This window comes from Bubalus kerabau, chromosome 21, assembly GCF_029407905.1.
Source record: "Bubalus kerabau isolate K-KA32 ecotype Philippines breed swamp buffalo chromosome 21, PCC_UOA_SB_1v2, whole genome shotgun sequence".
NCBI lineage: Eukaryota > Metazoa > Chordata > Mammalia > Artiodactyla > Bovidae > Bubalus > Bubalus kerabau.
In genome coordinates, this window is record NC_073644.1 from 45,913,601 (window position 1) to 45,938,780 (window position 25,180).

General features: G+C 53.1%; 1 protein-coding gene across 2 annotated transcripts; it reads left to right on the forward strand.

The window, feature by feature from the left end:
* IMPA2 (inositol monophosphatase 2) lies at positions 1-24,267 on the forward strand. 2 transcript variants are annotated; one of them, XM_055559068.1, is made up of 8 exons: positions 1-229; positions 6,971-7,104; positions 10,407-10,511; positions 12,407-12,452; positions 14,244-14,322; positions 19,461-19,569; positions 20,050-20,201; positions 21,506-24,267. In XM_055559068.1, exons 1-8 carry the CDS (start codon positions 134-136, stop codon positions 21,619-21,621), a joined length of 837 nt encoding a protein of 278 aa, XP_055415043.1. In that variant the 5' UTR covers positions 1-133; the 3' UTR covers positions 21,622-24,267. The 2 variants fall into 2 exon arrangements, with proteins under 2 accessions (XP_055415043.1, XP_055415042.1); XM_055559067.1 differs by having other exon boundaries at positions 4-229; positions 14,244-14,352; positions 21,506-24,264.
* The last annotated feature ends 913 nt before the right edge of the window (positions 24,268-25,180 follow it).

A 25,180-nucleotide genomic window follows, 5' to 3' on the forward strand; every position in this document is an offset into this window, starting at 1 on the left:
CCCGCCCGCTCCCCGCCCCCTGCAGGTCCGCACCCGCGGGCGGGCGCGGCCCAGGAGCGGAGCGGCCAGAGGCGCTGGGCGAGCGTGGAGCCTGGCGTCGGGGCCGGGGGCGCCGGCAGGCCCGGAGGCTGCGATGAAGGCGAGCGGTGAAGACGGGGAGGCGCCGGCCGGGGGGCCGTGGGAGGAGTGCTTCGAGGCGGCGGTGCAGCTGGCTTTGCGGGCGGGACAGGTGAGAGCGGCCCAAGGCGCACAGCGGGTGTAGAGCGTGGCGGACGGAGACCCCTGCGGGCAGGAAGGCGCGGGGCACGAGCCGCCGAGGGGTTCCGCAGCGCCTCCGGCACACCTGTGCACCTGCCGCTCCCGCGCGGGGGCTGGCGCCCGGGGTCCCTCGGGCTGGGGGCGCAGGACGGCCTGGCGAGGGGAGCGGGGTCAAGGCGCGCGGACGGTCTCGGATTTGACCCAGGGCGGGACGCTGTGCGATTGCCCGGAGTTCGAACCCGGCGCGTGGAGATAGGGCGGACCGTCTGTCCTCGAGCGTCCGGAGTCGAGAGGGTTCCGCTGCGCGAATGGAGGAACTGCTGCCCACACCGGAAGGATGAAGTAGAGCTGCGGAGCCGAAGAAACCTGCGGAGGGCAGCGCTCTCTTCGCGCTCTCGTTATGTTCTGCTCTTCCCTTCCTCGGTGCCCCGCGCCTGGGGTCCTCAGGCCACGTGCGGCGCCAAGTTAGGGGCGCTGGGGGAGGCCGGGCGCAGGGATGGCTAGGTACCCCCTCGCTCGACAAGGCGCAGGGCTGCGTTCCGGCGATCCGAACAGAAGGTGGACGGAGGAGGAGCCCTGTCCCTGCGGTAGTTTCTTTTCTAAAGGCAGGCTGTCGCCAGTTTTGCCGTAGAAGTGCGTCCCCAGATCACAGTCACCGTGCGGTCCCTCGGCCGCCTGACAGTTAACCTCAACACTAGTGGACGCCTTCTGTGTCGGGGGCCCTCCCTCTGCAGTTTGAAGGACTGAAGACTCAAAGGGGCGCTGTGAGCCTTGATCCTTGGGGAGAAGGAGGACCCCAACCCCGCCTGCTACCCTGAGGAAGCTCGCGGTTGCAGGGCCAACGTCCTTCCTGGAGAGCGGGTCCCCATGCGGGGGCACTGCCCCGCCCCTCCCCAACCCTCACTTCCTCTCCGGAGGCGCGTCCTCGGGGTATAATGGTAACTTTTAGGTTCCACCGTATAACTTTCTTCCTTCAGCCTTGGAGAAGAAGCCAGTCTAGAATTCAGACACCACTGTGTAAACCCTGCTGGGTTGTTACAGGGTTTCTGTGGTTTTTCAAATTTAGATCCTTGAGGAAACAGAAGGGTTTTTGAAACCCCCCCCTTTTTTTTTTTTTTTAAGTTTGCAAATGCTTACACAGAACTTGCAACATAGCAGGCCCCGTTCTAAGGGTCTTGGGAACTTTAACTTATCTAAGAGATCTCTTCTGCCTTTGCAACTTGCCAAGAACAACAGAAAACGCATTTTTTGACAGTAGGGTGAGGGTGCAGTAAGGATTCTACCCTTAGGGGTCTAGTCAGGAGGCCCAGGACTGCAGCCTCCCTCCTAGGCTTTATGCTGTTGCTCCCTGCCTCCCTGACTAGAGGAGGCGGGTAGGGAGGGCCCAGTGGTCTGGTCTGGGGCTGGGACTGGACAGAAGCCACACAGGGTGGTCCTGTCCTGTGTGAAGAGGGACAGAGTGCCTTAGTGATGCTCTGACAGTAACATCACAGGGCGCTGAGAGGAGAAAGCCTGGCCTGTAGCCAGTGAGCCTGGGGTGGGGAGGACAGAGGGTGCTGAGCACTCACCCTTGAGTCCTCCTCAGCCAGAGGTGTGTTTGGTGCAGGTTCCAGGGCCTCCTAGCACAGGGGTGCCTGCCCCTCCCATCCTGCTGCCCCGACACAGCTCTGTGTGCTCAGGTCCTGAGCCAGAGGAAGGACTGGCTCCCAGGAGACTGTGTGGCCCTCCGTCTCTCAGTCATGGGTTCAGGTCAGGGCAGCCTGGACCCTTTGCTGCCGTCCCCCCTCTGCCCATCCCGAGAGGTTTCCTGGACCCCTGCGTCCTTGCCTCTCCACCGCCCAGTCCTGGGGTGCCTCGGGTCAGGGGCATCCTGGCCAGTCCAACCGCCCTACAGCTGCAGGAACCCTGCCCTGGCTGCTGGGCTTTGGGGGACAGAGTGACGTCAGCCGCCCCCCCATCACCACCACAAGTAAAGAGAGGGATATTCATCGAAATGAATATTTATCATCTTTTATGTGATGTGTGAGCAAAAGTATCTAAGAAAACTATGTTTTTTAAGTTGTCCTGCAGCATAGATCCAGGTTTTGTTGAAGCTGAAATTTAAATAATTTAGGGGCCTTCTATAAGAAAAAATATACAAAATTCAAAATTCGACATAAAAATTGTTTATTTAGAATAAAAAAAGGTCACAACAGTATACATTTTAAGATGCTCCCAAATATAACAAAATACATCCAAATAGGTTTTTAACTGCTTCTCAAAACCTTCTGTAATATTTTTTCACGTTTTGGCTTCATACTGTACATCTTCAAATGACAATGAGTTAGTAGTATGTTCTGTGCAGAGACTAGAAAGATAAATTCAAGCTTTTCTGTAGGGTGGCTCATTGAAACTGATTACTAATAGCTTTGAAAAGTTTATTTAGGCTTCAGACTTGTTACTGGTGGCTTCCTATAAATATTTAGGCTTGCCCTCAATTTTGAGAATCCTGTTTCCTTTAACATTCTAGTTGTCAGACAGGGAAAACTTTCCTGGTGTACTCTGAGGTGGGGTGCCCCCTGTCCACCTCAAGCTGCCTGGAGCAGAGGGGCATGGTGGGGGCTCTCACCCAGCAGCCCCACTTGTCTGGTTTTTGACTGTATTTTTTATCAATTATTCACACGGGGGGATTTGATAAGTGAGATACCGCTAACAGGACTGTCATGGAGCCAGCAGTGTCTTATCCTGTGTCATCCTCATCCTTTTCCCCAGAGCTCGCTGTCTTCAATTTTCTGATAGTTACACCCATCTTCTAAATAGTAGCTCTTTTCTGCATCATCCACATTAGACGCTGTTGTGTCGTGTAGCTGCGTTCCCTGTCAGTCCCATTGGTGCCTGGGCTTACGTGCTGTGACCACACATATCGCAAGGGTAAGCTGGGCAGCATGGTTGTATTACAGTATTACACATTCTTTGCTTTCTTACTCAACTTGCATTTTCCCTTAAAGTTAAAAAAAAAAGTGTTTTTTTCTCTTTTGCTTAGTTTTCTGTGTACCTACCAACTTCCATCTTCCAACAGAATTTTTGATGGTCTCCTCGGTGTAGATACTCATGGATCTCGCTCCTGGGGAGACGTGGTCCTCACACCTTCAAGTGCATCAGAAGCACCAGGAGGGCCTTTGTGGCCGGCTGAGTCCACCCCCAGGTTCCTACCCGCTGGGTCCTGAGAGGGGCCCAGAATAAGCACCTCCACCAAATCCCCAGCTGGTGTTCTTGGTTGAGAGGCTCTGCTGTACATAGTACATTGTTGTGAGTGAGGATATGACAGTTCATTCACTCAACTCTTGAGACTTGGTACAATGTTCAGTTTGGAATTACTAGCAGTGACGTTGCTCATGCAGCACTCTTGCATGTGTCTTTTGGTTACGTCCATATGCATTTATGCTGGAGCTGGATTAACACTAAGAGTGAAATTGCTGTGTCACGGGGTAGGAAATTCCACCAGGTGCTTTTCCAAGGAGGCCACATGGGTTCCCGCTTCCCCAGCAGCAGTTGGGGGTTCTCTGACAACACTTGGCGTTGTCTGTCTTTCCATTTTAGCCTCTGTGATGGGTTTGAAGCGGTATTTTATGGTAGTTTTAATTGTATGTGCTATACGACTAAAGAACTTAAGGGCCTTTTTATGTGTTTACTGACTTCCTAGAGATCCTCTGTTTTTAAAATAATGGTGCTAAACTGATTAGAAATATATTCATTCACTCAACAAATATTTGAGTAACTCTGGAAAGGACTTTAACCTTTACTCTGAATGTGACTGAGGTTCAGTTTGGAGTTCTGTGTGGAGTCTTACAAGGTGAAGGGGAGTTTACCCTGACCGATGCTGGGTGGGGGGCCTACAACAACAAAAGGGTTGCAGGCAGAAGCTTCCGATGGAAGCTATGAGAATTGTCTGAGTGAGGGGTGAGGGTGGGTCTGACTGCAGATGATGAAGAAGGCGGTAAAGCAGTTGGATTTTGTAGGCAGGTTTGCTGCCAGATGGGAGGTGGATGTGAGAAGAGCCAGGGGTGCCTGCAAGGTTCGGGCCTGAAAAACTGGTCCATGGATTTGCCAGAACTGCGGGGGGATGAGGAGCAGGTTTGGAGGTAGAGGTCAGATATTGTGTTCCCAGCTGTAAGCTGTTGAACTTGAATTGCCAGTGGATCTCTTCTTGCATGGAGCCCTGTGTTGGGGAGTTCACGGGAGAGGCTGAGGGTAGAGTTTGGGAGCTGTCAGCCTGTGCTGGTGTCTTAGGCCAGGTCCTGCCCCGGAACAGGGATGAGCAGGTTTGTCCGCCCTGAGCTCTCCTTAGGTGGATCGCAGGTTGAGCCCCTGCATTTCCTCTTGGAGATCCCCAGCTGTCCTGCCTGCAGATAGAGGGGGCGGCTGGTGAGCTCAGTGTTTCTGTGTCAGTTCTGGCCTCAGCTGGCCCCACCTGCACTGGCACCCCCAGCTTCCACAGGGTGGGGAGGTGACCCGCATTGACAATTGTAACACTTTGGCCAACATTTGAAGACTCAGCCAAAACAGAACTTGTGAGCTAGCTATTGACAGAAGCAGCAGCAGCCCTATTGGCATATGTGGGCCAAGGGCCCGGGGGCAGTCTGTAGAGAGCTCTCTCACACAGAGAAGGGTTTGTGTTTTCTGTCTGTTCAGGCCTTCAACTAACTGGATGAGGCCCACCCATGTTCCAAAGGGCAAGCTGTTTTACTGATTTATATGCTCATCTCATCCAAAAACACTCTTATAGAAACACCCAGAATAACATTTGACACAGTATCTGGGTATCCAGCTGACACATAAGATTAACCATCTCATCACACTCATCATAAGTCTGGAACCTGAAATGTGACGGTACTGCCAGGCCCAAACCCCGCTTGCTCAGGCTTCTCCGAGTGTACTCTACGGTTCTGGAGCTCACATGAGTTGCTCCTTGGGGATGGGTGATAACCGTATGGTCGACTTGGAAACAGTAGCACAGAACCAAGATGGTGCACAGACAAGCAAGAGATGTCTGGACATGTCTCTGAATGATAGCCCCAGATGCTGGAGCTGATGAGGTTTGAAATTCAGGCTTCAGTGACTTAAGGCCCATATTTTATCTATTAAACATTAACAGAATGTTATTTGGAGGGAGAGACCCAGGCCAGGAGGTCTGTGAAGTGCAGGCTTAGTTAGTGAGTAGCTGAAAAACATCAATTAAAAAACAGCACACACTAACTTATTGCTGGCAGAATGAGAATGTTTAAAATCCTTTAGACAGGGAGAAAACAGATGTGGTCAAGGGTTTTGGTGGGTAACTCACCTGAAATACCACAGATTATCCCCTGAGGATGGGACTGTCGATAAAGGGCAAGACTGATCGAGCCTGATAAGGATTTATGTTCTAAGACACTGTCCCCACCTCTCCTCTCCATGTAGAAAATGTCTGAAATTGAACTTTGTTAACCTAGTATTAAGGTTTGTACATCGTGTGTGCAGTAGATTTTGGGGGTTTGCCATAAGTTGTTAAGTTTCGTGAGGCCTCAGCCCCTTGGGTGGATGGACCTTCAGAGGAAGGAGACAGAGGACACCTGGGGCTAGTGGCGGCTAGCTTGTCTGAAGGGCAGCGTAGTTTGGGGCAATGATTCAGAAACGAAGTCTGAATATCTGGGAGTGTAACTGGATGAGAGGACACATCCAGGGCCCAGGGGAGTAGCAGCTGGTGAAGAGGGCTGGCCAGAGCAGCACCATGGGTGGCAGAGGATGCAGGTGTGGCGTGGCCTGCCCTGTGCTGAAGGACAGGGGCCCTCAATGAAACGATCACAGGATGGCAATAGTAAACGCTAGTAGAAACGGAAAAGAAGTCCTTACAGAAGGACAGGCTTGGCATCCTCCTCGACTCACAGTCCTTTGTGTGATCTGTGGCCCAGAGCCTGACTCCACCACCTCCCCCACCATCAAAAAAGAAAAAGCCCGGATGACCACAGGATCCCCATGGGAGAGGGCTGGAGGGTGAGTGATGGCTCAATGGAGCAGAAGGGGCAAGGAAGTTGAGGACGCAGAGGTGGGAGGGTGCCCTGGCTCCTGCAGAGAGGGGGTCGGGGGTCAGAGGTGGGGCTCCTTCCTCACCCCCATCCAATTAGAGTCTGGGGATGGGCTCTGCTTCCTGAAGCCTCCCAGGGACCCGTCTCCATTGCTCTGACCCAGGAGACAGAAGCCGACCCCCTAGCATGCCTGTATCACGGCAAGGGGGGAGTGTAACAGGCAGGAAGAAGCACTGAGCGAATGGTAGCCCTTTGAGGATGTGACTCACAGGTCATACATTGATGCCCCCCACGTCCTCTCGGCCACCCTTGGGCCCAGGGCCACACCTGCCTTCACAGGAGGCCAAGGCAGGGCTGCCAGGTGGCTCGGTGCCTGCCAGCCTTGGGCTGGGCTCTGTTCCTGGAAGGAAGGCCGGCTTCTCAGGTCCGGTTGTCTCTGCTCCAGGCCAGTCCTCTAGGCCACTGTGAGCCACCATCAGGGGTGATGGGAGCCATGAGGTGCTTTCTCATGAGAAGAGGGAGCAGCAGTGAAGGCTCCTAAGAGCCCCCAGAGAGCCTGGCACTGCCCGTCTGCCTATCTGTCCTGTTTGTCTACTGGCAGTGGGGGAAGGGCCCAACCCTGGAGCAGGAGGGGGCGGCCAGTGTCACCCACCTCCCAACCTTCATTGCAGATCATCAGAAAAGCCCTTTCTGAGGAAAAACGTGTCTCAACCAAGACATCAGCCGCAGACCTGGTGACAGAGACGGACCACGTGGTGGAGGCCCTGATCCTGCAGGAGTTGCAGACCAGATTTCCCTCCCACAGGTAGGCGCACCCCGCTCCCCCACCCCACGCCCGAGGTCCCCCCAGGCCGCACAGACTTGCCTGGACGCGGCCCCAAGCCCGAGCCAGGGAAGGCTGTCCCCCAGGGCTACCTGCTCTCCAGGACAGGTGTCCCTGACCTTATAAGTTACCGCGTGGAGAATCTGATGCAACTGTTCATCTTTTCCTTGAGAAAGACCAGCACTCATCCAATGCTGTGCGCCTAGTTCCGGGGGAACCTGGGGCCCCAGGGGACGCTTGGACCTTGGGGAGGGAGGGGGCCTTCCTGAGCAGGAAGGTCCTCGCCTTAGGGAATCACTTACCCCAGAGCTCAATCACCAGGTTCTTGGGTGTAGACAAAGTGTCGGCCTGGCCGCTGTCTATCTGGACCAGTGAGGGGCTCCCTCCTCAGCTGCCCAGCAAGTGACCAAGGTTGCAGGACAAGCCAGTCCACACTCGCACCTTCTCCTTGCTGCTTCCTTTTAACCTGCATCACCTGGGGGTCATGTGTGTGCATGGTGTGTACTCTGTGTGCATGTGTTTGTGTTGTGTGTGTATGTATGTGTATATATGTGTATGTGTGTTGTGTGTGTGGTGTGTGTGTGTGTACATGTGTGGTGTGTGTGTGTGCTGTGTGTATGTATGTTGTGTGGTGTATGTGTATATGGTGTGTATGTGTGTTGTGTGTGTGGTATGTGTACATGTATATGTGTGTATGGTGTGTGTGTGTGTTTGGTGTGTGTGTGTGTGTGGTATGTGTATGTATATGTGGTATGTGTATGTTGTATGGTGTGTGTGTGTGTTGGGTGTGTATGTATGTGTTATGTGTGTGTGTTTGTGTGGTATATGTGTGTATGGTGTGTATGTGTGTGTGTTGTGTGTGTGGTATGTGTACGTGTGGGTGTGTGTATGTGCGTGGTATGTGTGTGTTGTGTGTGTATGTTTGGTATGTGTGTGTGGTATGTGTATGTGTGTGTGGTGTGTGTATGTATATGTGGTATGTGTATGTGTGTATGTTGTATGGTGTGTGTGTGTTGGGTGAGTATGTATGTATGTGTTGGGTGTGTGTTTGTGTGGTATATGTGTGTATGTGTGTGTGGTGTGTATGTGTGTGTGGTGTGTATGTGTGTTTTGTGTGTGTGTGGTATGTGTCCATGTGTATGTGTGTATGGTGTGTGTGCGTGTGGTGTGGTATGTGTATGTGTGTGTTGTGTGAGTGTGTTTGTGTGATGTGTGTATGTAGGTGTGTACACACATATTCCTGTTGGCAGCCCTTGTGTTTCAGCATCTCTTCCTGTTTTCCTGTTTGGTGTAAAGTCAGGACCTGACATCTGTTATAATAGTTACAGGCTCTGAAATGTTTGATTTCTTAGTTTATAAAAATCTAAATTAACTGGCAGCCTCCAAGGAATCACAGTTGACCCTCAAGCAGTATGGGTTTGAGCCATGCAGGTCCACGCAGACATGGAGTCAGTCACTCAGTATTAACACTGCAGATGCAGGCGGGGGTGCCAGCAGGTCGGCGCCCCAGCCCCGCCATGTTCTGGGGTTGGATTCTGAGAGAGTGCAGCTCAGGAACCACCACCAGGTCTGTTCCAGGGGTTCCTTCCGTCCATGTGTCATCCAAGGGCTCCGACAGCAGTGAGGTGTCTGGGCTGGGCCTCCGGGGGTCCAGGTAGAGGCTCTGGCCATTGCAGGGCTCTGTGTGGTAATGGCGTGTGGTAATGGTACCAGGGCTCCGCATAGAAATGGTACCAGGGCTTCTGGCACTTTGCGGTCAGATTGCTCTGACAGGCCAAATCCTGGAATCACGCTTCAGCTCCTGGTGGTTTGGATCCACTGTTGTGTCGACGTGGGGCCTGGTATCTATTTGCACGGTGTGAATTTCCATACTCCTTGCCAACTTCAGGGCAGAAGTCAGCGTGTTACACAGGGGAAAAAAAAAAAAAACCTCTTCAGAAGACCATCTGGTCCACCCAGAGCAGCAGCCCCCACCCACGGTGGGCGTCAAGCTCCCTGGAGCTTTTCCAGCCCCCCTGACAAAGCCGTGGGGGATGCAAGTTCCCCCCAAGCCCCCATCAAGAGCCAAGGGTCCCTAAGCTGCAGGCTGCAAGGGGCGGGGGCTGGTTGCCCGGGTCAGCTGGCTCTGCCCGCCCCCTTCTCAGCTCTGGGCCAGCTCCAGGACACTGCTCTCTGCTCTGTTGCCTAGAAAATCCAGATATCTGAGATCATCTTTCAGCAGCTTGAACCCAGGCTTGGTCTTTTCCCAATGACTAAGATTTAAGAGAAAGTACCAGAACTGGCACTAGTGGTAAAGAACTCGCCTGCCAATGCAGGAGAGATAAGAGATGTGGGTTTCATCTCTGGGTCAGGAAGATTCCCTAGAGGAGGGCATGGTAACCCACTCCAATATTCTTGCCTGGAGATCCCCTAGGGACAGAGAAGCCTGGTGGGTTACAGTCCATAGGATCGTAAAGAGTTGGACATGACTGAAGTGACTTAGCACTTAACACTAGCACCAGAATTTGGGGGCATTTAAATGTATTTTAGATCAGAGACAAATTGAAAAATCTGTGATGAGAAAAAAGTTGCATATGTATTGTAAGATAAAATAGTATGTTGTCATTTTTCTGCATATCTAAGTATTTAAATATGTCCCTTAACCAAGTTGGTGTAAGATTGTCACCCTTGCTTAAGAAGGACTTTCTTTTGGAGTGTTTGCTCTTCCTCGTTTTTAGTCTTTCACAAAACAGTATTAAAGATAGATTGCAGCTGTTTTGACTTTGATAAAATAAGAAACAACCTGATATGGGCTCCCTGGTTTCACGCTGCGTCATCAGGCAGCGGAGCTGGGCTGTGGCCTGACCGTTGAGGCCGAGCACCATGAGCTGGCTCCCTGGTGGACTGAAGGTGACCTTGTCACAGAGTCAACAAACTGGCCAGAGAGAAGGCCTGGGTGCACTGGGCCGTCAAAAATCACAAGGAGAGTTTTTACGACTCTTAGAGAAAACTAATAAAGTGAAATGGGTTGGTCTAATTTGTCTGGAGCTGTGAACCTTATCCCTGGGCTATTTCCTTCTGTACCTCCCACAGGCCTATGAGGGACTTTCCTGGTGGTCCAGGGGCTAAGACTCCAAGCTCCCAATGCAAGGGGCCCCGGGGTTCAATCCCTGGTCAGAGAACTAGAGCTCACTAGATCCTGCCCCTGTTTGACCCAGAGAAGCCTGCTGGTCTCACAGCTGGGCTTTGAAATGCTGTGTCTTGGGTACCTGGCGCGTTCCCAGACTGAGCTCTGTCCACTGCAGGTTCATTGCCGAGGAGGCTGCGGCCGCCGGGGCCAAGTGCGTGCTCACACCCAGCCCCACCTGGATTGTGGACCCCATTGACGGCACCTGCAACTTTGTGCACAGGTGAGCGGGCACACCCGTCTTTTCAGAAGAGGCATTTATTGAGGCAGCGGCCGGTCAGCAGACCTCTAGCGGGCTTTGGTCTCACTCACAAGGTGATCAAGTCTTGATACTTTAAGGTTTCCCATTTGTGAGATTCGTTCAAAGCATGTAGGAAATCTTCACTTGTTTAAAAACTATTGTGTTTGTCACATTTAAACGTTGGGTTGAATTAAGAAGGATCCTTAAGGAGTCCCCCTGGAGAGACAGACAGGGTTGTAAATAACACAAGGTGTCTGGCCGGCAGCCTCAGGAACGCGCGGTGTGGACAGTGGCCTTGGGGGTGAGGAGCCTGCCAGCTGCCAGCTTGATCTGATGGAAAATATCGGCCCCAAACAGCAGGTTTTCGGGGGGTCAGAGGCCCTGGTGGGGAGGGGAGTGGGCTGGGCAATGATGGCGGCAACCCGGCCCTAGAAGCACTGACCGGGGGCAGGTGTCAGGGTTGTGCAGCTGGTCAGGGGCCTAAGGACACCAAGGGTGCCGTGGTTTCCACAGAAGGTGGCTCTCCCACGAGAACATGTGTGCAGCCCCCAGAGCTCCTGCCCTGTCTCGGGCCCCCGTCCTGCAGGGGGGGCTCCCATGACCTGCATCGCCCCAGCCAGACACTCAGGGAGGGCCCGGGTCCCTATCCTGCAGTGTAGGGCGGGGGAGTGTCCCGTGACCTGCATCCCCCCAGCTGAATGCTTAGGGAGGGCCTCCTATAGATGACCCCAGACACCCACTTCCTTCCTTACAGTAAGGAGGTGAGTGGGCTGGGGTTGGAGCCCTCACTTGGAGTGTTTACATGTAAGTGTGCAAAGTGATTTTGCCCATCACATGAATCGTCACCCTTTCCTGCATGAGGGTCACCTTGAGAAGTTGGTCATGGCCCTATTGGAGGCCGTGGAACAGAGTGGTCTGGTGACCCCAACAGTGCCACCAGACTCTAATTCTAACTAGCGTGTGACACCCTGGGGAGTCGTGTGGGACTGGGGCACACGAACCAAGCTGTGGGTCACCGAGTAGAGCCCGTGTGTGTGGCTACTGGGGACAGAAGGGGCCAAGCCCCATGGTGGACAAAGGCCACATGTCTACCCCAGGACCAGAGAGAGAGAACCTGGACTAGAGTGTCATTTAGGAAACAAGCTTTGCGGCTGACCCTTAGTCTGCAGACACTGTCCAGGGCCACAGAGCCATGGTGACTCCTCACCCTGCAGCTCTGACAGGACCTGTCCTGCTCGTGTCCTGCTGCGTCAGGGGTAGAGAAAGTAGGGAAGGGCCTTTGAGGGTGGGGACCCCTGCTGGGCCATGGGGTGTCATGAGTGGTCCCATGGGGACAGCACCTCACAGCCTGGGAATGGTTGGTCCCAAGACTCCTGGGTTAGAACCAGCTCTTCCTTGTTCCTGCCTGTTCAGCTCTGACAGTCTTCACATAAAGGAGAGATTGTTCTGGAGACATAAACCCACAGGCAGGCTGCGAGGTCACTGCCTGCCTTCCATGCCATGACCACACCTGGTGTCCTGTGTGAGGCTCACCCAGGATTCGTGTCAGGAGGGCCTGGTTGTCGCAGACCTGGACCCTCCACCTCACGGGCCACTGAGAACCAGAAAGCTGATTATTAAAATCTCTCAACCGGGTCCTTTGTGGTCACTGTCCATCCTAACAACTATCAGTGCAGCTGTCTGTCAAGGTCGCTGTCCCACAGGTCAGCTTGGCCTGCTTGTCTTGGGAGCACTTGGTGCCATTGTGGGAAGTAGCTTCTGACAAAACAAACCCAGCCATACTGTAGAAAGGTCTTCTATGTCTCCAGCCACACGGAGGCTGCTGAGTTTGCACGAGTCCATGATGTCACAGCGTCAACCATCTGTCTCCTCTGCAGGTTCCCGACCGTGGCGGTGAGCATTGGCTTTGCTGTGAACCAGGAGGTACATAGTGGATGGAGCCCTGGCTGCCTGGGCCTTTGGCTGCTGTTTCTTGATCTCACTTCATGGTTCTAACCTGTTTTCCTGTCCTTGTCCTAAGCCTTCATTGTGACTAGTATTGATTTCAAATCCAAGAAAGGAAACAGGTGCAAACCAGTTTGGGGCATGAGGGATTGGGGCGTAAGGGTTTGGAGCATAAGGGGTTGGGGTGTGAAGAGTTGGGGCATGAGGGTTTGGGTTGTGAAGGTTTAGGCTGTGAGGGTTCGGGGCTCCACCAGCCCCACCCCCCAGGGCTTTCAGCAGGGCCGAATGTAGGGAACATTCTGGGCACGTGTTTCCAGTTAGTCTCCATCTGACCCCGGGGGCGTGTGATCGAGTAACACAATAAAGAAGCTCCTATTTTGGGAGGACATCTCTAGTCCCAATATTCTGTTAGGCCTTCATCCTCCTCTCGCTGTTGGGTGAGAGCGTGGCTGTCGCCCAGTTCCCACAGACCCTGGAACTGGGCCACATTGTGGGACCTGCGGGAAAGGCCGGGATGCAGGCTTTAGCTTCATTAGTCAACTGCAGAGATTACAGGCAGGAAGGACCTTTCCTTGCTCCCAGTTACCCTTGCCTAGGTCGGGGGCTCGAGCTGTGCAGAAGGAGCCCTTGTTAGAGTCTCGTGTTCTATCCTCACTCTCAGCGTGAGCACGGATGGCGGGCGGGAAGGGAGTCCTGCTCGTGAGAAAGAACTTAGTTTTTGAGGTGACAATAAGCGAGAGTCTTCATGTTGATACTGGTTAGGGAATCAGTCACTCATATTATTTCTGTGTTAAACATGGTCACTGAGACGTGCGCGTGGAGCGGTGAGCACAGAGGGGTGGAGGGTTCATTCTGTCCGCAGGGTCGCTGACCAGCCAGGCCTTGGCCTCTGATGGGTGCAGGAAGGCCAGCCCGGTTCCAGGACTGACTTGAACTTGGGGAGCCCTATAAGGCCAGGGTCATGGGAAAGGGGAGGGGGAAAGTCACGTGCTGCTGGCCCTGGGTGGGGGCTGACTGGGGGTCCTCCAGGAGTGGGTCCTTTTCCTGCCAGCCCAGATTCCTTTGGGTATCTCCCAGCAGCTCTCCCATTTTCTCTCTCTGTTGGCTGCCCTCCCCACCTCGGGACAGGCACACATGCTGTTCTTAACCCAGAACAGAGAGGTAGGGGAAGAGATGTAAGGAGGCTCACTTCCTCTGGACACCAGCTTGTTGGGGTCCGAGGCTGTGTGTCCCGACGTGTGTGTGGTGGGGGGCCAGCCCCTCCGGGGATCCACATTTCTTCCTGGGCTTCCCCTCCTCCCCACTCTGGGTTCTGTCACGCCCTCAGCTCTCCAGAGACATTCTGAGTTCTTCACATGTCAGCAATTTTGAGTTTCTTGTGGGGTTTGATTGGAGTCTCAAGAGCCTTTTTTCACCTCCCAGGAAAAAAACAAGAGATCTTTTTGAAGAATGAAGCCTTTCCAGTTACTTTCAGTAATGCTGAAATGATATGCTCAGTTATGAGCATATCAAAATGAAATGCTCAATTATGATATCAATTTAAAATATAGTTTTATTCCTTTAAATATATCTTTAAGTGTAGTGATTTAAGAAAAGAACAGTTGCTTTCACATTCAGGTCTAGGTTTGGCTGCGGACGCTGATTTGTTGAGTTCCCTTTTGAAAGCTGATTTTCACCCACACCCCTTGCGTTAGTGTCACAGCTGGAGCTTCATGGCCTTTGGTCACTGTGTCACGTTCTTTGTTTTCTGTCCCACCTGCCTGTCCACAGCTGGAGTTTGGGGTGATTTACCACTGCACGGAGGAGCGGCTGTACACGGGCCGGAGGGGCCAGGGTGCCTTCTGCAACGGTCAGCGACTGCGCGTCTCTGGGGAGACAGGTGGGCCCTCTCGTGGGAAGGGACCTGTCAAGAGTCACTGGCTCCTCCGGGCAGCCACAGGGGTCCCTTGCCAAGGTCTAGTGTCGTTGGAGATAGCGCATCCCTGGAGGACGGGACGTCGAGCTAGCCTGTGTCTCTGTGTTTCCCTTTGCTGGGCCGGGTCTGTTCTTCACTCACCTTTCATCCCAAACGAGGGAAGGAACCCAGCCACCTGTTCCCGAGTGGTCCCAGTGAGCCGGCCAGGGCGAGGGCGGAGTCGGAGGCATGCTCTGGCATTCAACACCTCTCGGTGGCTGGATGACATCACCTGGGTGGGGGCTGTGGCTCCCAGATGCAGTTGACTTTGGTTCCTGTGAGAACACGGCTGGCCGGGGAAGCCTTATCACGAGCCATGTCATACACTGCACAGGTGCTGCCAGCCCTTGTCATTCCTGGAGCAGGACAGAGGACACAGTGGCCTTTACAGAGGGTCTGCTGCTAGACTCACAGTCTGTGTGGCAAGCTGGCCTGAGAGGCAGTGAGAGGGGTCAGCGGCTCCCCACAGTAGTGGGGAGATGGGCCTCTAGCCCAGGCCAGGTGCACCAAGCTGAGCTCCAGTGAGAGCAGACCATGTGGATCCCCAGACTGGGGGAGAGGGGATGGCAGGCCCATGACCATGACCATGAGCAGCAGGTCTGCACGGGAGATGACCACCACGTGCAGAATGGGCCAAGCAGGACCAAGGGCAGGCAGGCGGCCTGGAGGTCATGAGTGCCCAGAGTGTGGGTGGGGATGAGAGGAACATTACAGGGGCTGGCAGGGTGGGTGGGGTAGGACCACGGACCAGCCACTGCCTCTGCTGCCCCGCCCCAGGACAGTTTGGTTTGGCCCCCGTAGACCGCAGTGTTAATTACAGCCTCGCCTGCCAGAGGCGGCCAGGCAGTCGGTTGTATAACGCTGGGGTGAGGGAGTGTGTTGTTAAACTCGTGGGTGAACTTTGTTCCACATTCATGTGCTATGACAGGCGGCTTGGTCCCCACGCTCATGCCTCTCTTAGACCCTCCTGTATCCAGCCCTCCTCCCACAACTCACACCCACCATCCGCCCCCTCTGTGACACGGAAGCCCAAGTCTCTCCATGCTTTGTTCCAAAGCCCTCCCACGATTGTTTTAAGACTCTGACTCATACAGTCCAGGGTGACAGCTTCCGCCCTGGTTGTCCTCTGTGTACCGGGTAACTTGGTTTCCACCGGAGGTGACAGGATGTTCCTCTCAGCTGCACAACCCTTGGATATCTACACACCTAGCTTTGTCCCAACTGTGATGCCTTGCGTGTGTGACTGGTCAGCTGTGCCCCTGGAACCTCCGTGTTCATACAGGCAGAGAGGTGCGATGACAGCTGGGAGGGTTACATTACATCCTGCATCCTAGCGCTCGAGAACCGCCCTGGGGCTGGTGCCCAGAATGAGAGTCGTAATCAAAGCAGGAACTTGAGTCTTTGCACAGAATCAGCCAGCTGTGACCTGTTGCTGAGGCTGGGATGCATTTCTGCAGGCATGTTGTAGCCAACGTTTCCTAGAATATTTATCTTTGGCTGTGCTGGGTCTTCATTGCTCTACAGGCTTTCTCTAGTTGCAGCAAGTTGGGGCTCTTCTTCGTTGCAGTGCGTGGGCATTGTGGTGGTTCCTCTTATTGTGGAGCTCTGGCTCTAGGGTGTGTGGGCTCAATAGTTGTGGCTCCTGGGCTCTAGAGCACAGGCTCAGTAGTTGTGGCGCATGGGCTTAGTTGCTCTGTGGCACGTGGGATCGTCCTGGACCAGAGATCAAACCCGTGTCTCCTGTATTGGCAGGTGGAATCTTTACCATTGAGCCATCAGGGAAGCCCCTTAGCCAACATTTCAGTACACATCTTTCTGTCACTCTTTTTATCTAAGCATTGTTTTTTCTTAAACTTTTTATTTTATAGTGGAGTATAGCCGATCGACAAGGTTGTGATAGTTTCAGGTGAGCAGTGAAGGGACTCAGCCATACATATACATGTATCCATTTTCCTCCAAACTTGGCTCCCATCCAGGCTGCCATTGAGGAGAGTTCCCTGTGCTATAAAGTAGGTCCTCGTTGGTTATCCATTTAAAATATATCAGTGTGTACATGTGCATTCCAATATGTCACTTTCTCTTAAACCTTTTCACCTTTTCTACCAGTTTTTTAATTTTTGAAAATTTTCTCCTTTTCACAGTCCGTTTCTTGTAAAGCATGATCTATCGTGTTTGTGTTTAGTTACTCAAAGTCATCTCTGACTCTTTGCAACCCTATGCAGTTCTCCATGGAATTGTCCATGGAATTCTCCAGGCAAGGATTCTGGAGTGGGTAGCCATTCCCTTCCCCAGGGGATCTTGCCGACCCAGGAATTGAACCCGGGTCTCCTGCATGGCAGGCAGATTCTTAACCATCTGAGCTATCAGGGAAGCCCCATCATGTGTGTGTATCTTATTCATTTAGTCTGACTTTCTTTTATGAAAGTTTTCTTCCCTGATTTCTCCTGGGACCCCTCCCCTCTACTTGTGAATGATGCTCTCCCGTGCATTCTCCATTTTTCACTTATAGCTGCTTCTGTTTTGTTGGCAGATCTTTCAGGAAATATTTAATCAACTGGAGAGATGTTACTCTGCTTCCTATTCTTTTTCTTCTTGTGATAATGGCGTATGAGATTCAAATATCATTCTTGTACATTCTTGCTACTTGAAATTTGTAGTCCTGAGCTCTGGAAGTTGAGGAGATGGGGTGGGCAGGGGAAGGCACTTTTTGTCATTTAGTGGCTCTGGGGCTGCCTCTCCTGGTCTGTTTGTGAAGTGTCTGCAAAGTTGGCTCTTCCTTGGATGCTTGGCTCTGCCCCTCCCCCACGGCGGCCGTCATCTCCTCGGTCCTGCTCCCCTGATTCCAGCCCAGTGAGCATGGGGTTCACTCCCATGAGTGTCTGCTCCGTGGGTCCTGCCCGGAGAGGCCCTGGAACGTCAGTTACAAACAGTTGTGGGGCTGTCGACGCCCGCTCTTCAGACCTCGCCCCATGCAAGGGGCTCCCTCGGCCCCTCAGTCTATTGCAGATTTTGAGGGTCTCCTGCTCAGGGTCCTGCCCGGTTCGATTCCTGGGTCAGGAAGATCCTCTGGCGAAGGGACAGGCTACCCACTCCAGTGTTCTTGGGCTTCCCTTGTGGCTCAGCTGGTAAAGAATCCGCCCGCCATGCGGGAGACCTGTATTCGATCCCTGGGTCGGCAAGATCCCCTGGAGAAGGGAAAGGCTACCCACTTCAGTATTCTGGCCTGGAGCCATGAGGTCGCAAAGAGCCGGACACGACTGAGCGACTTTCACGTCACTCACTGCTTGGGGTCCAGGAGACCCGCCACCTTCTCTCCTCCCCCGCCTCCACTCCGGGTTGCGGGACCGTGTCGCCGACGGGCGTCTGCCGCCCCCTGGTGTCGGGATGGGGAAGTGCCGGATGTGGCCAGGTTTTATGGTTGGTTTCGTCTATTTTTTGTGTTTTACTCTCTAAGCTGCTGTTTCTGTCAGAGGATAGTTGGAAGAAGTCACGTGGGTGTCCACGGCGGTCTTTCTAGGATTCTCAACAGCGTTTTTTCCCCTCAGTTACTTGTTTCTTTAGAACATAAAGTCTTGCGATGACAGTCACATGACATGAAATTAACTGCTGTAAACTGAGCAGTTCTCTGGTCCTGGGCTCAGTCGAGGTGGCCCTCCTCCCAGCCCCCAGCTTGCTTTCTGTCTAGTTCTGGGCTTTTCAGTGAGGTAGTACGGCTAATACTACTTTTCACGTGAGGGGCTCATGGCCTGTAAGGATCTGGAGGCAGGAGCACGCGTGTGACACCTGATGGTCCCAGGCGCCACGGGGAACTGCCAGGCCCGTGCTCACTGCCCAGAGGTGAAGGCTCAGTGTAGTGAGGCCGCGTTTCAGGGCAGAGGACTTGCCTCCCTCGCCTCTAGGCTGTGAAACCTCTCTCAAGACACCCTCACTCTGATCCTCAGCCAGAAAAAGGTTTTCAAATGGTTAGAAGCCATGGCTGCTTCATGGATTGCAGCCTTATCGTGACGAAGGGGCTTGTGTCACTTGATGAAGCTATGAACCATGCCCAGCAGGGCCTCCCAAGAAGGATGGGTCATAGTGGAGAGTTCTGACAAAACACGGTCCACGGGAGGACGGAATGGCACATCACTCTGGTATTCTTGCCACAAGAACGCCATGAACAGTATGAAAAGGCAAAAAATTCGAGCAAACTCCAGGAGACAGTAGAGGACGGGAACCTGGTGGGCTACACAGTCTGTGGGGTTGCAAAGAGTCCGACATGACTGAGAGACGGAACAACAGTATCAGTGTCTCCTGCAGGTGGTCTGTTCCTGGTGCGAGGTGACTGCAGGAGTGAGGTTACCTGTGGGCAGGTTTTTCCTCCACTTCATGGAGGGGCTTCATTCTCTCAACCGAACACACAGGCAGGCAAGCCCCGGGGCCTGAGAGCACAGGACATGAAATCTGAGTGTGAGGGGGTCTGTAGCCAAGTAGGGACAGTGCTACAGCCCCACAGGGAGTCAGCCAATTGCCTGCATCTGGCGGCCACACCTCATGTGGGGGTGTATGGAGGGATTACTCTTGGGGACCCCTTTCCAAAGACGTTGTTTAGATGTCACTTCCTCTTCGGGGGTGATGTTTCCATCTTTGTCATCACAGCAGCAGGAGAAAGGCTTTAAGATGAGGCATTTTTTCCTCCCTGTTTGGAGTCACTTTGTTTTTGTTTGTGATTGAGTGATGCTGGTTTTGTAACCACCCCCAGACCCTTCCGAGTTCCTCTGTGCTGTGCGTCCCTGGAACGAGAGGACTGGGAGGTTGCTCCCCTGGCATCCAGGCCTTTCTGGGGCCTGGAAGGTAAGAGTCAGGGTGTGACTGGTCAGCCCGACCTCCCTTTTCCAGGTCAGAAACCTCTGCAGCGTCAACCACGCTAGGAGGACATGGAGTGTGAGCAGGAGTAGAAGCCCGGTGCAACGTTCGTTTCGGGGAGTACCCTGACTGTGTGGTGGGAGCCACGCTGTGACATTTCTAATGGGGGGGATATTCTCTCCATGCAGACCTGTCCAAGGCCCTGGTTCTGACAGAAATCGGACCCAGACGGGACCCCGCGACCCTGAAGCTGTTCCTGAGCAACATGGAGAGGCTGCTCCACGCGGGTGCCCACGGGTACGCCTCCCCTCCCGGGACCTCCAGGCAGGCACAGCAGCCAGCTGCCCCCTGGGCGGGAGCAGGGGACACACATGCCAGCCAGTCCGCAGCCCAGAGCTCCACAGCCCGGGGTGGGGGCAGGGCCCTGAGCTCAGCGCCCTCTGTGATGTCAGTGATGCCCCGCCCCCTCAGCCTCCCCTGGGTCTGCCCTATGACAGCAGCCGCTCCATGTGGTCTAAATCCAAGGTCATCGAGGGTCCGCAGAGTGAAGGCTGAGTTCTTCCGTTGCAGCACCAGCCACACTACAGGCTCCGCAACTGAGGGCTGGTCCGTCAGCACAGGTGGTTCTGTTGGGCAGCACTGCTCTGGGCTCAGAGCTCAGAGTAGAGATTGTGGGAAGAGGCCCTGGGCTCCTGTTCAGCTTCTGAGTCAGGAGACCTTCGGGGGCACCGCTGGAGCAGGGCCATTCAGTGTGCTCACCCCCTCCCTCTCTGTCAGGGTTCGTGTCATCGGCAGCTCCACCCTGGCACTCTGCCATCTGGCTGCGGGCACCGCCGACGCCTACTACCAGTTTGGCCTGCACTGCTGGGACCTGGCCGCAGCCACGGTCATCATCAGGGAAGCTGGGGGCGTTGTGATGGACACATCAGGTGAGCTTGGCTGTCAGACTGCTCTCCATCCCCAGGGGTGTGTCCCCGGAACAGACCCGCAAGCTCAGACAGACATCCTCCCACCTTTCCTGACAGACAGGTCGGGAAGACAGTGGGCCAGGCCAGAGGGCTTCTCCTGCTTCCTGGTGTGAAAATGGAGCCAGGGTCAGGACTCGGGTGGGGTTGGGGGAGGGCGGGCAGTGTTTTCTAAGCTCTCATGTCCACCAAGACCGCAGAGCTGGCCATGTGCACCCCAATCTAATGACGAGATTTTAGGTGGTGATCCAAGAGGTGACCTATCCCTCTGCTTGGAGGTGACCACCCTAGTGATTGGCCCCACAGGGGCAAGTCCCGCCCCAGAGACGCCCATGCAGCCACCTCTTACGTCAGGGTTCTTGTGGAGCCTGTTCTCCCCAACCTTTGCTCCAGAGCCTGTTGTGGACATGCCAGGCTCCTGAATAACCTCTGGGGCCTGTGCTGGCCTTTCCCTGTTGCTCCTTCTCCTCGGGGCCTGGTGGGACTGCAGGGGGGTGGGGCATGACATGAAGACACATTGGCTTTGGGTATCAAGGACAGGCAGACCCATCTCAGCTGAAGACATGTCTGTCCTGTATGTGAGTACACGAGCATGCATACACACAGACATACGTGTGCACCAAGGTCTCCTGGATGTGACCACATGAGCGTGAACACACACAAACACGTGGGTGCACCACGGTCTCTCAGATATGACCATGTGAGCACACACACACTAACGTGTGTGCAACACAGTCTCCCAGATATGACCATGTGAGCACACACAAACATGCATGTGCACCAAGGTCTCCCAGACGTGACCACAAGTACACGCACATACAAACATGCGTGTGTACCAAGGTCTCCTGGATGTGACCACATGAGCACATGTACTTGCAAATACCCATGTGCACCAGGGGCTCCTGGATGTGAGCACACACAAACACACGTGTGCACCAAGGTTGCCAACGAGTCCATTAGGCCTTTTCACACCTCCAGGAGGCTGAGGTCCTTCATCCTGTCCCAGATATCTGGTGCCTAGAGCATCCATTTCAGGGGCCTGTCAGAAAGGTTACCCCCAGCCTCCCCAGGCCTGCGGGGTCCGCGGAGCCCCAAGCACACAGAGGTTGAGAACTGCCTCCTGTCTTGAGCCTCAGGCACTGCACCTGAAGCTGGTATCCCCTAGCACAGCCTCAGGACACGCTGGGCCCGCAGGCTGGATGGACCAGGTCAGGCAGAGCAGGGCTGGCGCTCACCCCTCACCTGATGCCCTGTCCCTCTGTCCATAGGCGGGCCACTGGACCTCATGTCATGCAGGGTGGTTGCTGCAGGCACGCGGGAGATGGCGGTGCTCATTGCCCAGGCCCTGCAGACAATTAACTACGGGCGGGACGATGAGCGGTGAGGGGAGCAGACACAGGGCCACACTGGATGGGGTCTACCGGGAGCCTGGAGCTGGCGAGACCCTGAACAACAGGAATTCCTGATCCCCAGAAGAGCCATCAGGCCAAGCCTGGCTGTCCGGCTGAGCCTGTGTCTGGGCATCTTTGCTGTCTGGTGTCTTCTCTCTGTGACCTCACGTCAGGTTAGTCCAGCCATCCACCAGGGCTGGAACCCAGATCTCACAGGACATATATGCTGTGCAGTGCTGATACTGCAATCATGATTTTGTTTCCAGAATGCAAATCTCAGGTGATAAGGCTTTAGAACTGCTGATAAAGTAGGCTCGTTCTCAGCACCCCTCCCCGGCCCCCTCTGACACTTCAGAATACAATAAACCAAGTGACGCCACTCTGCTTATGTTTCCCTCCACAAGTGTGTCTCCTGTTTCCCCTAATGACCCCAAAATCCACAGGCCCTTTAGGGAAGTTGTTGGCACGTTACAGCCCAGAGTCCACACATGGTTTGTTGTCTGCCTGCCACTGGTGATGACAACTTCAGTCATTATCGCGTCTGTATTTAAAATCCAAGGCATGGGTCAGACTGAAGGAAACCTAACCAAAATCAAACCTCTAAAATCCTATTGTTTTTGTCATCAGTTTAATAAAGAAAAGTATTTTCTTGGCCTTATTTTTTTCCTCTTTAGGAAGAGGAATTCTATATAAGAACAATTCTAATGAGGACGTTCTCTGGCTGAACTTAAACATTCACTGAGGTTTAAGAATCAAGAAAGTCAGTCTTAGGACAGAGGAAGTTCCAGTCATGCTTAACTTTCTCCCTCGTGTCCTAATTTGCCGTCAACAATACTTACAGAGCGTTTAGAGCCGCCTGACAGCTGCCACCTCTGGCGCCTGAACTCAGGGGCTCAGCCCTTATGATGACACAGGCCTTGTCACCAAACCATGCCCAGAGAGCTCTGCTGACACCGAGGAGCCTGGGATACCTCGGAGCCTCACAACCCTGCACGCTGACTCCCCCTCACCATCCACTGCCCTCCACTCACAGGGCAGGTGCCCACTCAGACCCCTGGAGGATGGAGCCCAGGGGGTTTCCCGGGAAATCCCCTCCCAAGCCAATCCCCAGAGGGCTCATCTCCACCTGCCCTTGGGTTGTGGATTGATAAGTTTGTTATCTTTAGGAAGGAGTTTCCTTATCTGAATGGGGTGCCAGGTAAACCCCCAAAAGATGCAATGGTCAAGGGCCTAGACATATGAGGACTGGGGTCTCCTTTGGGGCTAAGGAGTCTCCCACTCCTGTGCACAAAGACCCACCTTTGATAGCCATAGGCTGTGTGGGGGCATGGGGGCCTCAGCAGCTGGAGGAGGGGCCATTTACTGCCGTTGGAGCTGGGGGCTAGTCCCCCTCCCCATCCCTGGGGTGGAGACCACATGCAGAGCCAGATAGAGCCAGGGTAGATGTGTGGGACAAGAGGTTTGGACCCTCACTCCTGACCATCCAGAGTCGCATCCCTGGGCCTTTGCCATCTCTCGACTTGGAGAAAAGCCTGAGTTTCTGCTCACCTGGCTCACTGCCACAGCTTGATGCTGGCATGGGTGCCCTGTTTCTGCTCTGGCTGCAACAGACTTCTAGTTGGCAGTGAGGTCATTGCAGAAAAGGAAGGAAAAGGCCTGGGCCACCTGGCTTTATATTTTTAAAAACCATGTTGCCACATCTGTCCACCTATGTCCCCAGTGGCATTGTTCCCAGTCGCCAAGAGAGGGGAGCCACCCCAATGTCCATTGACGACCAATGGATGAATGGAATGTGGTCCATCCACATGGTCGGGATGGTATTCAGCCTAAAAAGGAAGGGGATCCTTCCACCTGCCCCCAGGTGGATGAGCATTCTGCTCAGTGAAGCCAGCGGACACAAAAGGACCAACACCGAGTGACAGAGCAGTCAAGCTCATGGAGACAGAAGTAGGCCCCGGGGCCTCAGAGAGGGATGAAGGGTTATTGTTTGAAGGGTATGCTGCTGGTGCTGCTGCTAAGTCGCTTCAGTCATGTCCAACTCTGTGCGACCCCATAAATGGCAGCCCACCAGGCTCCCCCATCCCTGGGATTCTCCAGGCAAGAACACTGAAGTGGGTTGCCATTTCCTTCTCCAGTACATGAAAGTGAAAAGTGAAAGTGAAGTCGTGTCTGACTCTTCGAGACCCCATGGACTACCAGGCTTCTCCGTCCATGGGATTTTCCAGGCAAGAGTACTGGAGTGGGTTGCCATTGCCTTCTCTGTTGAAGGGTATGGGTCAACTCTATTTCAATAGAATTTTTTTTTTATTAAAAAAGAAAGTATATGGAGATTCCATTGTGCAAGATGAAACATGCAGATCTATTGCATGAGCATAGATGTACTTAACAGTATATAACTAAATATACAGTATTTAAATATACAGCATATCAGTAAATATACTTAACAGTACTGAATGGTACACTTAAAATGGTTTAGATGGTAAATTCTGTGTTATGTGTTTTACCACAATTAAAATATTTTAAAATTACTTTTAAAATATGATGCCTATTGGTCTTACTGTTCTCTCTTTTTGCAGCATTATTTATGTATTTTATATCTTTATATCATTTTGTATTGAGGCATAGTTTGCATACAATAAATTCCACCACTCTGGTGTGTTCAGTTTTTGAGTGTTGACTATTCCAGTCTTTCACTATAAGTATCATGTTGTAAGGTTTTCTTTTTTTAGTTCAGGTGTAATTCACATACCATAAAAGTCTCAGTTTTAAAATTTACAGTTCAGTGAAAGTTTCTCAGTCATGTCCAACTCTTTGCAACCCCATGGACTATACAGTCCATGGAATTCTCCAGGCCAGAATACTGAGGTGGGTAGCCTTTCCCTTCTCTAGGGGATCTTCCCAACCTAGGGATCGAACTCAGGTCTCCCACATTGCAGGCAGATTCTTTACCAGCTAAGCCACAAGGGAATCTCAGGTATTCACCAGGCTGTGTTACCATCACTACTGTCTAATTCAGAACATTCATGACCCCAGAAAGAAACCCCTGAACCATCAGCCATCACTCCCCACCCCTCTTCTCCCAGCCCCGGCAACCACAGATCTATTTTTTTCTCTATGGCATTGACAGTTCTGGACAATTCTGGCTTCCTTCACTTCAAACAATGTGTTCAAGGTTGGTTCATCTTGCAACAGGTGTCCGTCCTTTATTCCATAGCTGCAAACAGGTCCATTGTATGGATATAGCACATTCTATTTATCCATTCATCAGCTGATGGATATTTTGATTACATTTCCACTTCTTGTGATTTTGGGTAACACTGCAAAAAATAATCATGTACAGATTTCTGTGTGAATATATGTTTTCGACTATTTTTTTGGGAGAGGAGTGTATATCTAGGAATGGGATTGCTGGAGCACATGGTAAGTCTTTGTCTAACTTTGTGAGGAACTTGCAGCCTGTTTCCATAGCAGCTGCACCATTTTACATCCCCCAGCCATGTATGAGGCTTCTGATTTCTTCACATTCTCGTCAACCTCTGTTATTTTCTATCG